The sequence below is a fragment of the Typopeltis vanoorti genome, chromosome 11, assembly GCF_054136105.1.
Source record: "Typopeltis vanoorti isolate ZY-2024b chromosome 11, IOZ_Tvanoo_1.0, whole genome shotgun sequence".
Classification (NCBI taxonomy): domain Eukaryota; kingdom Metazoa; phylum Arthropoda; class Arachnida; order Uropygi; family Thelyphonidae; genus Typopeltis; species Typopeltis vanoorti.
This window is the reverse complement of record NC_143559.1, coordinates 61,289,819-61,303,222: the sequence shown is the minus strand read 5'-3', so window position 1 is coordinate 61,303,222 and position 13,404 is coordinate 61,289,819. Positions and strand designations below refer to the sequence as shown.

The following is a 13,404-nucleotide window of genomic DNA, read 5'->3' as shown; positions in this document are numbered from 1 at the left end:
GCAAGCACCAAACTGTTAATGAAAGCTGAAGAACACGGGTTTCCATGGTAGCATAGTCGCACACAAGCTCATCAGCAAGGCAACGCCAGGAGTCGGATGGTAATGTTGAGTGGTGCAAAGCTCGCCGCCATTGGAGTCTGGAATATGAATACGCGTTTTCTGAAATAATGAGTAACTTCATTATGTGGTAGTATGACGGACGATGGATTGATGGATACTAAATTTACCCTAATATTTTTTGTGTCTAATGTTAAGTTTGATGTAGGAGACGCCATGATCTAGGAATTTTTTTTCATGGTTAGGAATTGGCCTCTAGTTCCAGTGATGGGGATTTTATCACTGAGGCCTACAATGACATTTGTAGACAATTCCGTCCTTCCAACTTACGGAAAAAGTTCGTTGAAGACCTCTTTCTGTATCAACACCACAATGCCCATGTTCGCATGTTTGCTGAGGAAGAACTTGACCAGTCTTTGATCTCAACCCAATCGGGGATGAATTGGAAGAACGCAGATTGCTAGCCAGGCCTAATCGTCCAACGTCAATGATCAACCTCACTAATGCTTGTCTACAAAAATGGGAGACGTCTGCAGCAATGCACAAAAATCTGGTGGTGAAAAGCATTCTCAGAAGATTGAAGACGGTTATAGCAGCAAAGGTTTGACCAACTCCTATTAATCCCTTTCATCTTAGAGTGAAAGGTTGAGCGAGCAGGCTTCCCTACAGTTTTCATGAGAGAGCGTATTTTGATTGAAGACCAAACGCAATCTCAGATAGCATTTCTCTTTTTATTATTATTATTTTTATCTGTGTATGTGTGTGTGTGTGTATTTAAATCAAAATAAACAAAAATTTTGATGTTAAGAACAATTAAGCCAAAAATAATCCTCCCTCAACGACACTCTGAATGTCGCTGTCCAACCGTTTTTTTTTTTTTAATTTTTATTTTTATTTTTAGAGGGCTAGAGTGATATTAAGAAAAAAAAATAATGAAAAACGAAACACGATCTTAGAAACACTTTATTAAAAATTTTTTTGTTTTCTTAAAGATATTTAAACGAAATTGCAAGCCCACTTATGATTTGTTTGCATTACATTTTTTTCGAATACAACATAATTTACATAATGAGTATTTTATTTTATTTTCCTCCTTTTCAGATTCGCCATGTGCAGCTTGGCGTGCTTTATCTTTTATTGGTGTAAATTCTTCAAGTAATAATAGCGTTTCAGAGCATGTTTTGTTTTCCCTGGTAGATGGCGCTTTTTTGTTTCGTTTTTATAGCCATTGTTAATTTACGTGCAGCTGAAGAGTTGGGAAAAAAACTTGTAAATAAAAGCAGGCAACAAGCACTGTTTGATTTTTACGAAATAATGGGAGAAGAATTGCACAATTAATTTCTATTATTCTACTAATGCCGGGAGGAAAACTAATATTAATAAAGACGTTGAAATTGAATTAAAATCATCCAGTTAATTTCTTTCGGAAAGAAAAGATCCACAAAGATATACCTCACATCATCATCTTTTTCTTTCTTTCTTTCTTTCTTTCTTTTTTTTTTTTTTTGTATTCAACTGCTGAAGTTCTTCGTATTTTGCCATTTCATGGAAATAATGTTGCGTTGCAAACCCTGTAGTCAATAAGTTATCAAAACTGCATCTTGGTTTATGTTTATTTAGACGAGTATTCAAATCGTCGAATAACAGCGTGGAGCCGGAACGTTTTTAACCCCTCCCCCTCTTATTAACTTTATCATGGAAACCGTTAGATAACAAAATAACAAAACACTTACTTCGCCAATTATTAATATTAATAATCTCATTTGATCATTACTTCTTTCGCCTACAAAAATAAAAAAATAATTTTTTTTTTTGATAGATGGGCGAAGCAAGAATGCTTTTCATATTCCCCGTTATCTGTAGAGGACAATGTAAGGATAGGTTGTTATTGAGCTATGAGCTCTGATCATGGCAGGAGGGTAACAGCAGTAGCCGAGCCTCAGTTAGAACTTCATTGTCTACAGCATTGCCATCCATTACCCTCCCTGGGTACCCATTTTAGTCGCCTCGTACGACATGCATGAGGTGCAATGGAGCTATTCTCATCCCGACCACCACACGGCTATGCGATAGTTTAAATTGTTAAATAACCATTATCATAATTATTATCTGGTGTATAATATTAAGTAATGAAAAATATATTATATTAATCCAACTAATCCAATATAGTACCTACTTTTAAGTATATACATCTCGTACAATATTCAGCAATAGATGATTTTTATTTTAAATGCATTTAACATATACAGAAATTCTTATTATTTTGCTTTAAGTACATGTAACACCTACACAGTAATATCATTTATAATGCTATTTAGATGGGTCGAACATAATACTGTTGACCCTTGAACAACACGGGTTTGAACTGCGCGGATCCACTTATACGCGGATTTTTTTTTTTAAATAGATCTGTATTGGAAAAATATTTTGGACATTTACGACAATTTGAAAAACTTGCAGACGAACGTGTAGCTTAGAAATATCGAAAAAATTAAGAAAAAGTTAGGTATGTTATGAATGCATAAAATATATGCAGACACTGGTCTATGTTATCATTTACTGCCATAAAATATACACAAATTTATTATAAAAAGTTAAAATTTATCAAAACTTACGCGCACAAACACTTTCAGACACTACATGGCCATTTGCATTTTAGAGAAATGCAAACAGACATAAAGATGCGGTATTAAATCATAATTGCATAATATTAACTTATTAATTAAATAAGTAGTTAAATTTAATTAATTAATTAGCATAAAATTAAAATTTTATAACGATTCATTCATTAGCGTATAGGCTAGGCTACCGTGAAGCAATCGTATCGATTGTACTAGGCTACCATAAACCAATCATATTGCTCCTTATTCGTTATCAATGCATGAATGGTTATACCTGTAAATAAATATTAATTACTTTTTCACATTATCTTTTCATGATTTAAAGCACCTTAGTCACTTTTCACAGTTCTTTCTTCACACAGGCCACATTGGGTGGCCACCTGAAGTTGGTCTTTTGTTCTATAAGGTAGTGGCCAATACTACAACTTACCTGGAAGGGAATGTAAGGTTAGTATTTGGTGAGCGTGGTTCTAATGTGCCATTTGCAAGGGTGTTGTGTTATACTCTGAGTTTTGTGCTTACTGTCTTAAAAGTTGTATTGTAAATGTCCTTGATACATGTAAGCTACTATCGGAGGTGGGCACCATCTCTTTTTGAATTTCTCTTCTCCCAGTAGGACTATTTTGATTATAAAAAAAAGTTGTAAGTTTTTTGCTGTCGTGGTCTGTAACTGTAAGTATGGTGTCATTTCTTTTGTGGGATGTAGTACGTTTAAATTTGTTGACCACATAATCTCGCATTCCTTTCGCAACTGGGCAATCATATAATACATGTTCTATTGTTTCTTCGCCAGATAGAACATGCGTTTCTTGGGGAGATGGCGTTCTCCCCAAGAAACCCCCCAAAAAACTCGTTTGTGGATATTTTTCTATTTCGTGTATGGCGTTATTTCCTTTGTTAATCGGAGTAAACTATCTGTTGCTAGATTGAGTGTTTCTTTATGTTTAAGATATTGCTTAGAACTTCGGTGTAATATTGTATTTTCACTTTTGGCTTCCATTTTTGACAAATAACATTGATAATTCAAAGATTCAAATAATACTATTTAAATCTTTGAATTTGAATGTAATTGACAATTGACATTTATGTCTTTAGGGGTGAAGCAAGATGCTTTTCATTTGAACTTTGAACTTAATTGGTTGTTGGACTGAGTCCTTGACTCTTTATCCCTTCATCTGGATTTTAGATTGTGGGTGATGAGATTATTGTGGGTAATTTACCCTCTCATTGTGAGCATTGAGGCTGTATCAGCTTTCTCTTGCGATGGAGGATTTCGATTTTTTATGTTTGAAACGATCTGAGGGCTTGTAGTCCGCTGCCTGTCGAATTAGCTGATTTTGGTGATTATCCGTGATTGTGAAGAATTTCTCTGCAATGCTTGTCATGTAGGTCTTAATATCTGGAAGATTGGCTTCTTTATGTAACTGGATGTTTCTGATGAACCATGGGGCATTAAATGCCATTCTTAGGCATTTATTCTGTATTATCTGAAGTCTGTTGATGTTGTTTTTAGTCGTGTGACCCCAGGTTGGAGAGACGTAAGTTAATTGCGGTCTGATTACCGATTTGAAAAGGAGGATTTTGTTGCTTATGCTTAGAAAGCTGTTCCTATTCAAAAGTGGATATAGCTGTGCTATGATCTGACTTGCCTTAGTGGCGACACTATCTATACTGTATATGACTTGAAGTTTAGACGTCTATCAAGATGAACTCCCAGATATTTGGTAGAATTGCGCCAAGGGATGATTTTACCAAATATTTGTATGCTTGTATTCGGTTCAGCTTTACGTCTGGTGAAAAGTACTGCAGAGCTTTTGTTTGTATTAATTGCGATACGCCACTTGGTGTACCAATCCTCCAATTCATTGACTGCTCTCTGCAGCTTGATGGCCAGGTGTGGACGGAGGGATCTGGCTATAATGATTGTGTCATTGGCATAAAGAGCGGTGATAGCTAGGGACAGTTTGGGGAGATCTGCCATGTATATGGAGAGTAGTAGGGGAGATAGCAGAGAACCTTGAGGGACTCCAGCCGTGATTTTCCTCTATGTGGATCTGATACCGTTGAGTTTTATTTTAAATTTTCTGTTATTTAGATATGATTTGATAAGTAGAACTAGTGGTAATGGAATACTAACTTTGTGTAGTTTAAAAATTAGTCCGTGATGCCACACTCTATCAAATTCCTGCGTGATGTCCACGAATACTGCGCCAGAGTGTTGGTGCCATTCATAACCTTGGGTTATATGTTCGATAACTCTGTAATTTGTAGCGTTGTGGAGTGATATTTCCTAAAGCCGAATTGTTCATCTTGAATGACATGGTTGATATCTATTGCCTCTTGAACCTGTGTGAGAATAGCACGTTCGGCTATCTTACCTATGCATGAAAGAAGGCTGATTGGTCTGTAATTTTCAGGAAACTGTGTATTTTTTCCAGGTTTGGAAATTAGGAAAACGTCGGCAATTTTCCATCGCTCTGGGAAATAATTTAGCCGGAAGCAGATGCAGAACCCATTTGCGGGGAAGTAACTTGAGTACATTGTTTGTTATTCCATCTGGACCCGGGAGCCTTTTTGTTATTTAGTTTTCTTAAATTCTCATATACTTCTGTTGGTGACACGGATTTGTTATTGGATTGGAGTGAGGCATTTTGAGTTATTTTACGCACTTGGGTGTGAATTTTACTTATGAAATTTATATCTGTATCGATATAATTGAGGCTGCATTGTTTTTCTAATCTGTCAGCAAATGTTTCAGATTTTTCCTCGTCGTTGTAGACAACATTAGATTCACCTTGGATTGGAGGAAATTTAAAACGCTTTGAACGGAGTGATTTCATCATTTTCCATACTGATTGATCCTCTGTGTTTAATTGGTGAATTTTGTTATTCCAGAGTTGGTTACGGTGGTCCTTTAGGGCGTATCGAACCTGGTTTATTGATCTATTAACTGTTTGTTTATCAGCTGTGTTCATTGTTCTCTGATATTGTCTTCTTAATCTGTTTTTCTCTTGGATAAGACGTTTTATATCCTCTGGGAGTTTATTTGATGGTGCACATTTGGTTATATTTGTTACCTGTGTTATAGCTGTCAGTAGTTGTTTTTCAAGAGTTTTCCTGCTTTTTCTACATGTTCGGCAGATGTTATATGTGGTATTGGACCAAGGTTTTCTTGGAAGGCTGAGGGAAGTTGTTTCCAATTTAAAATGTGGTGGTGTTTTCCGTTAAATCTTGTATGGTACCTAGTTGTAATATGATGGGGTTATGATCAGAACTTAAGTCGTTGATTGCTTGTATCTGATAGCTGTGCGCTATGTTTTTTTAATATAGCTATATCTAGTACATCAGGACGTCCGGTTGCTCAGTAATGTGTGGGTTCAGTGGGTCCTATTACTGTTATATTTCTTGAAGTGGTGTAAGAGTTGAGTATTCTTCCGTTAATATTCGAGTTTCTGCTGTTCCAGACTGAATGTTTGGCATTAAAATCTCCGGCTATAATCACTGCTCTGCCTGTATTTAGTATCACATCTAAGTCAGATTCAAGGAGTTTTTTATTTGGGAGGTTGTAGGCTGCATATATCGTAATGCTGCTTGCGTTTTCCATATGTATTTATATTCCTGTAGTTTCCATGTGTTCTGTTTGGGGTTCGGCTATTGAATTATGTTTTATGTTTCTTTTCACAAAGATGGCAGTGCCTCCACCTCTAGCAAAGCATCTGTCTGTACGGTAAGTGCTATAACGGTTGATTCTGATTTTGTCACTTGGACGAAGATATGTCATTTATGAGGATGATGTCTGCTTGAGTTTCTGCTGCAAATTCCTGCAGCTCCTGTAATTTGATGAATAAACCATTTGTGTGTTCCATGAAACAATTTGTAACGATTTCGGTTTCTTTTAGACTTATCCATTAAGAATTTCCATAAAGAGATTGTCATACACAATCTCATACACACCTAAGTGGCTTGTTACGTTTAGTAGGATAGGTTTACTGGTTTGCTGCGACTGATTTGGTTTTGGATCTTTTTGGAAGGTTAATCTTGTAACTTCAGCATACGATCTTCCATCCGTTGTGGAGACTATAGTTTGATGGGAGGACGTGTGTTCTTGAAGAGGTTTACTGGTTTTGAGCTGTATCTTTTGGTTTTGGGGAAATGCTATACAGCCCCTATAGTTTGCACACTTTGCTGGAAGTGTGCGGGGTTTATGGCATTCATTTGATGCGTGTTTGCCACCACATTTCACGCAACGAAATTCAGCCTTGCAGCATCGTTTTGCGTGCCCAATCTTCTGGCATCTATGGCACTGGGTTGTAGTTGATTTAGGTTTCAATGCCTCAATTTTTATGACTAGATCACAGATAGCTTGGAGATTGTACATATGTTTTTGGTCTTTGCTTATTTCCACCAGAATTAGGGGATAAGGTGTTTTATCAGCTCTCCGCATTCGGCTGACTTTAATTGGGCTAAATCCCTGAAATTGAAGGTCTGCAGTGAGTTCTTCTATTTGTAATGTTTCAGTAACTCCCCTTAATACTACTTTTAAATTTTTCTCACTGTTGAGTGCAAAAGTGTGGTATGGCAGGTTGTTGCTGTCTAGAAGTTTGGTTATTTTTCTGTAGTCTGATGACGTTTTAGGCTGTATGCGTATCCCTTCTGTGTTTGTGGCTTTCATGAAGGTGATATCTGAAGATTTCAGTGCGGATGCAGCGGACGTCCAGTGCTCCTTGGCCTTTAGGATGACTGGGAGTACCCTTTCTTTAAGTTCATTATCTGGGTCTATCTCTGCTGTTTTGGGTGTATCTGCAGTAGAGGAGATTTTCCTTTTCTTTTTGACCGTTTGGAATTCTGTGTTGGTTTCCAAAAACTGCGGAGTATTATCTAGCGATGCAGCATCCTCTATATTCGTGGAGTGTCTTAATTCTGGTTCAGTCAACATACTTTCATCATTTAAATCATCCATTCTATCCTCTGTGACTGCTGTATGGGGGAATGTATCTAACAGCTTTACTTTCCCTGGCCAGTTGTCGCTCAATAGTTTTCCTAATCTTAGAAATTCTCTGTAAATGTCTTCGAATATGCTTTCATTGAGAGGTTTTGACATGTCTGATAGGAGGTAATAACTCTGTTAGAATAAAATTTGAGAAATGGGTCCAAGAGCCCAATGTAAATATCCCTAGATCAAATCGATCTACCAGCATAGGTAGCAAAATTTTGCACTTAAAAAGTTTTCTGAACAAAATTACTTACCGAATCTTAACCCAAACTCAAAACATTATTCGTCAAAGTAAACGATATTACATTCACTAGGCTTTATACGACTCAGCTAATTCTAATCTTAATCCTAATCGTGATAGCTACCTGGAATCAAAACTGAAATCGTCTCCTGTTGTTGTGGTTACAGATTATTGAAGATTCTATTCGATGTATGAGTAAAAACACAATTATTTCATTTAAAAATCTTTCTTATAATAAAGAATTACATTTTTTAAGGAATAAAAATATTTATTTAATATAAAAAATATAACTGTACACCCCTTGTGGGTACATGGCAGGAATTTGATGATGATGATGATGATGAAAAAATATAATATAATAATGCTATTTTAGATCTTATTAGATGTCGGAATGTGTTAAATGTTTTGTCCATTAATGACGTAATATTCATGATGAAGTTTGCTTTATTTTGTTTTCATAAAATATTCACGTCGATTGCTGCATTGTCGATTTCAACAAAAGTGTCATTCAAATTTCATTTTTCATAAAAAAATGCATTCTATAATCAATGTATTCTAAAATAATGCATGACATTTATGAAATTTTGGATATGACTTGACTCGTGAAAAAAATTTGGAGAAGTTTGTAATGAATATCTCATCAATAGTTTTAGAAATATTAGCATATTGACCTCATATGTTCAGATCACAGACATTGAATTCTTAATTTTTCAAGCAAGCATTTGCAACCATAATAACATATCTCCTCGTCCATGTTTCTCAATTGTCTTTCACAGCTTATCTGCATTTTGAATATTAAATATTCCGTGTTAACTTCCGCGGCACCTGCAACTCAACCCCGAAGCCATCATTATTATTCATTGTATGAGAACAAGTTACGTTTCTATAAATTTGGGATTAGCGATATATAAAGGCTAACACCACGTGGCTACCTTTAACAAATCATGGTGATGCATAGAATGATCAGATAGACAATGATTAGAAGCATTCACTTAAAATACAAGCATCCAGTCAGGGAAAACCATGGGCCAGTTAGAAACTATTTCAAGTCTATTTGAAATGATCTCTAACGCTTCAGATGTATTATTGGTAAGTTAAAATTTTTATGGTGTTGAAACTCTACTTTAGGTTTTTATATAGAAAATTTAATTTTTTCTTAAAATCCTTCAAATATAAATTTCAATTTTCTCGTTCACTACATTTTCATACTAAATATCCAAATTAACTTAAATAAAACAACATCCCAGTTGTGAATAACAACAACTAACGATAGCAATTATATTTGTTTGACAAAATTAATCTGTCTAGATTCCGTGTTTGCTGTAATTATGCTTCTTAATTACAGCAAACACGGATTTAATCACCGTTTCTGATTGGTTATTTGTCATTCTGGGTTAGTCTTTCAATTATAACGCGGATATAATCTAACAACCCCTCAACCACGCATTAAACATCAGGCAATTAGCAGAATGCGATTCGATAGAAAATAATGGTTTTGTTTGCATTTTCTTGGCTAAAATTTGTTAAGATATGTAAACATATAATTAATGTTATTTCTTTATATATCTCATAAAATTCAGTTTAACTTAGTAAAGTTTTAGATACTGCTTTTGATTAAAATATTCTAAGCGTGCATATATTTATTGTTGTTTGGAATTACTGCCAGGAAATGTTTATTTATTTATTTATTATTAACATAAATACTAGAATATTAACATTTGACTTATCTGCTGGAATACATTTGAATTGTGAGTCAAATTATTTGAATTGTGCGTCTAATTATGTACAAAAATATCGAGTACTTGCTGATATTAATTTCGGGTGAGGTATTTCTACAGAAGAATTAGCCATAATGTAATCTAGGTAAGTTTTGGTATTCAAAACTGCTTTTTCAGCAAGCATCAGCAAGCCAGAATAATGAAAAAAAAAATAACTGTTCCAAAATATAATATATTGATTAAGTTTCTAGGTTAGCACATACATCTATATGGCATCTACACTTATGCCAAATTTCATCAGAGATTATTACATTTTTAAAATAAAATTTGGTACAAATGGACAAATACCAATAGAATGGAATACGAGTATAGTAATACCTACATCTGCTAATTACAGAGGTATTAGTTTATTGAGTATATGGTACAAAATATATAGTAGAAATAAAAAGGCTGAAAATATACAGGAAAAAACTATTATTAGAATTCTCAAAATGGATTTAGAAAAGGACGTTTTACAATACAATAGATGCAGCTTTTTTTGTTTAAAAATACTTATAGGAAAAAGAAGATAATTTAATTTAGAAACTCGTCTTTTGTTTATAGATTAAGAAAAAGCATTTGACAAAGTAAAAAGATATATACTGTTTGATATATTACAAAGAATAAATATATCTAATATTTTACTGCATGCAGTATTAAATATATGCAAAGATAACGAAATAAAAATAAAAATAAATGAAAAAAAAGTCTGATAAGCAATCCACAAACCAAAAAGTAAGACAGAGATGCCCTCTTTCTCGAACACGCTTCAATATTTATATTAATGAAATATTAATACAGTGGAACACCTTAAACAATCGAGGTATAGAAATTTTCCGGAATAACAAAATAAATACGCTATTATTTGCATATGATCAGGTAATAATATCAGATAAGAAAGACAATTTACAAAGAGCAATATATAGTTTAAACATTGTAGTAGAACAGTTGGGAATGAAAATATCCATAGATAAAACTGAAACGATGGCATTTTGTGATAGACTCCATTTAGAAGAAAAATAGTTATTAATAATAAAATATAGAAGAGCCAGAATTTCACATCCACTTATCTTGAATGTGAAATATCACATGAAGGAGAAAAAGAAAATTTTTACAGATTATAGGCTTGATAAATAGAACACTCAATCCAAATATTGTACAAGAAGAAACACGCTTGAAAATGTACAATATTTTAGCAGTGCCCACATTATTATATGGCAGTGAAATTTGGGCAATAAACAAAGAATAAAGACAAGTCAAATGAGATTCATGAAAAGAACTTCAAATTACACATTATTAAACAAAAAAAAAAGGAACAAATATATTTTAAAAGAACTAAAAACAAAATCAACAGAAAAAAAAAAACTAAACAATTATAGACAAATTAGACAGAACGTATAAACCGAATGGCCAACATCCGATATCCTAAACAATTAATAAAATATAAACCAATTGGAAATAGAAGGCCGGGAAGACCTCAAAAGAGGATATTAGATGGATAATAAGACTGGAACAGACTCATATGGTATATATACGTAATTAGGGTTATGATGATCTATATAGAAATACATCACTGCATAATTCCAACAGTAAGACCGGATGGTTGACGTGCATCATATATACTTAATGGTATAACACACGCATATTAACTTTCAATAATTGCATAGCTTTCAAAGTAAATGATAAAAATTAAAGTGGGTTTGAAAATTCATTCAGTGTCTGTTTACATTAGTTAGCATAATATCGCATGATGACTGTTTTGCAATTAATTGCTGTGTTGCTATTCCCTCATTTATCTTATATACTAATTTATATTTAATTAAAATTAACTAACAAATACTTTTTTTGTAATTAATGTATCGTTGTTACTTTTTTTTTTTTAGAACATGACCATCGGAAGTGAGTATTACTATTTGAACTCTTCTGTCACCATGCACAAAGGACTGATTGAAATCCCAAGAACGCTTCCCCAAATCATAATTGGTTCCATAGCACTGATGATGATTGGTTTAACTTGTTTCATCGGCAACTTGATGGTAGTCGTAGCTTATTATTGGGATGAAGCACTGCGATATCAACTAGGAAACATGTTGATAATCAACCTAGCTGTGACAGACATGTTCACTGGATTGCTAATAATGATTCCTTCTTCTGTATCGGTAATGTTCGATAGATGGATTATGGGATCGTTGATATGTACGATACAGGCTTCCTTAAACTACACCTTCATAACTATTTCGAACATCACACTCGGTTGGGTGAGCTACGACAGAGGAGTGGCAGTATTGCAACCGCTACACTATCCCCAAAAGATTACCGTAAGGAAGATGATCATGATAATTGCCTTCACCTGGACCGATGGTATGATAGTTGGACTACTTCTGTTAATCTTGGGAGGAACCGATTACAATTATCCGCAAGCTGTGTGCAGTCCCCGTTGGGAAAACCGGGCGGATATCTTAGCATACGTCTATTTTTGTTTTTTTAACTCATTTTTCATTCCAGGATTATTTATTGGCTACTACAATTACCGCATTGTGCGATCCGCTTGGAACTCCGAGAAGAATGTGGTCCGTCCAGCAGTAGGTACTCGACAGGATGTGTCAACTGTCAATGTAGGTCATGAATCATCTTCTAAAGACCAAGGAGACAGTACTAGTAAGACAGTGAGAAGTATGTTCGTTGTGATCGCCATATATTTCGCTTGTTTCACTCCTTATGCTATTGTGAATGTTGTCCGAGCTTCAAAAGGACATGATGCTGCTCCACCGTGGTCAGTATTTTTCTCAACTGTCACTCAGTTTATGTGTTCGGGTACTAACCCATTTATATATGGAATTTTAAGAAAAGATTATCGAAATGCTTTTAAGAAGATCCCTCGCATTCTCAAAATGAAGATCTTGGAACTTTTTTGATGGAATCTTTGATGTTTATAAGATTTTACTGCATAGAAGACGATACACCGCACTCCAAACACCACTAAGTATTCATTATTTTCCAAAACTTTAACACAGTAATACACGATTGTTTCTATAAAATTTATTGTTTACTGCATAGCTTTTCAAATGTCAAATTTGACCGTCCATAATTCATAACAACTGTCCAGAAGAAGATGCCGATCTATGAATATGCTATCTAGGACTATATTTCTAAAAAAAAGTGGAAGTTAAAGTCGCAAGATATACTAAATATTAGTTGTTTATATATAATACTAATAATCTAATCATGTGATCTCCTCCTTCAAGGGTGATTTCCAATTTTAATTATAATTTCTAGCTCCTCACAATGCTAAAATAATGTCTGTAGTGGATCTTACGCTACACGCGGCTGTCTTTCTAAGATACAATAAATTCCGTGCCCTAGTTTTGTCTCATAAATATTGTGCTTGAATAAAATCTCATGTTACGCCTTCTCCTCGCTCGCTTTTGTATTTATTTTTTACGCTTCACTTACACGAAACCACCAAACAAGGATGCATCTGCGTCAAACTAAATGATCTTCCCTTGTTCCGTTACTATGGAAACCGACAAGAATTCGTAATGATTGTCGACTAACTCGATTACGACCTGATTTGTAACTACGAGGCTTGTATGAAAACTGCGTTATCGTCAATTTCTTTCTACTTTGACAACATATCCGCTTCCGTACACAATCCCGATGGTGATGGCATCTTCAAATTTCTGTATTTGCATATTTTTACAGATTTTAGCATCACTCGGGGATTCATTGTTTTGC

The 13,404-nt window shown here is 34.5% G+C and overlaps 1 protein-coding gene across 1 annotated transcript; it reads left to right on the top strand.

The window, feature by feature from the left end:
- Positions 1–576: 576 nt before the first annotated feature.
- Positions 577–12,584, top strand: LOC150101648 (kappa-type opioid receptor-like). Its single transcript, XM_090399879.1, has 3 exons — positions 577–658; positions 1,159–1,212; positions 12,175–12,584. Exons 1-3 carry the CDS (start codon positions 577–579, stop codon positions 12,582–12,584), a joined length of 546 nt encoding a protein of 181 aa, XP_090256005.1.
- Positions 12,585–13,404: the final 820 nt, after the last annotated feature.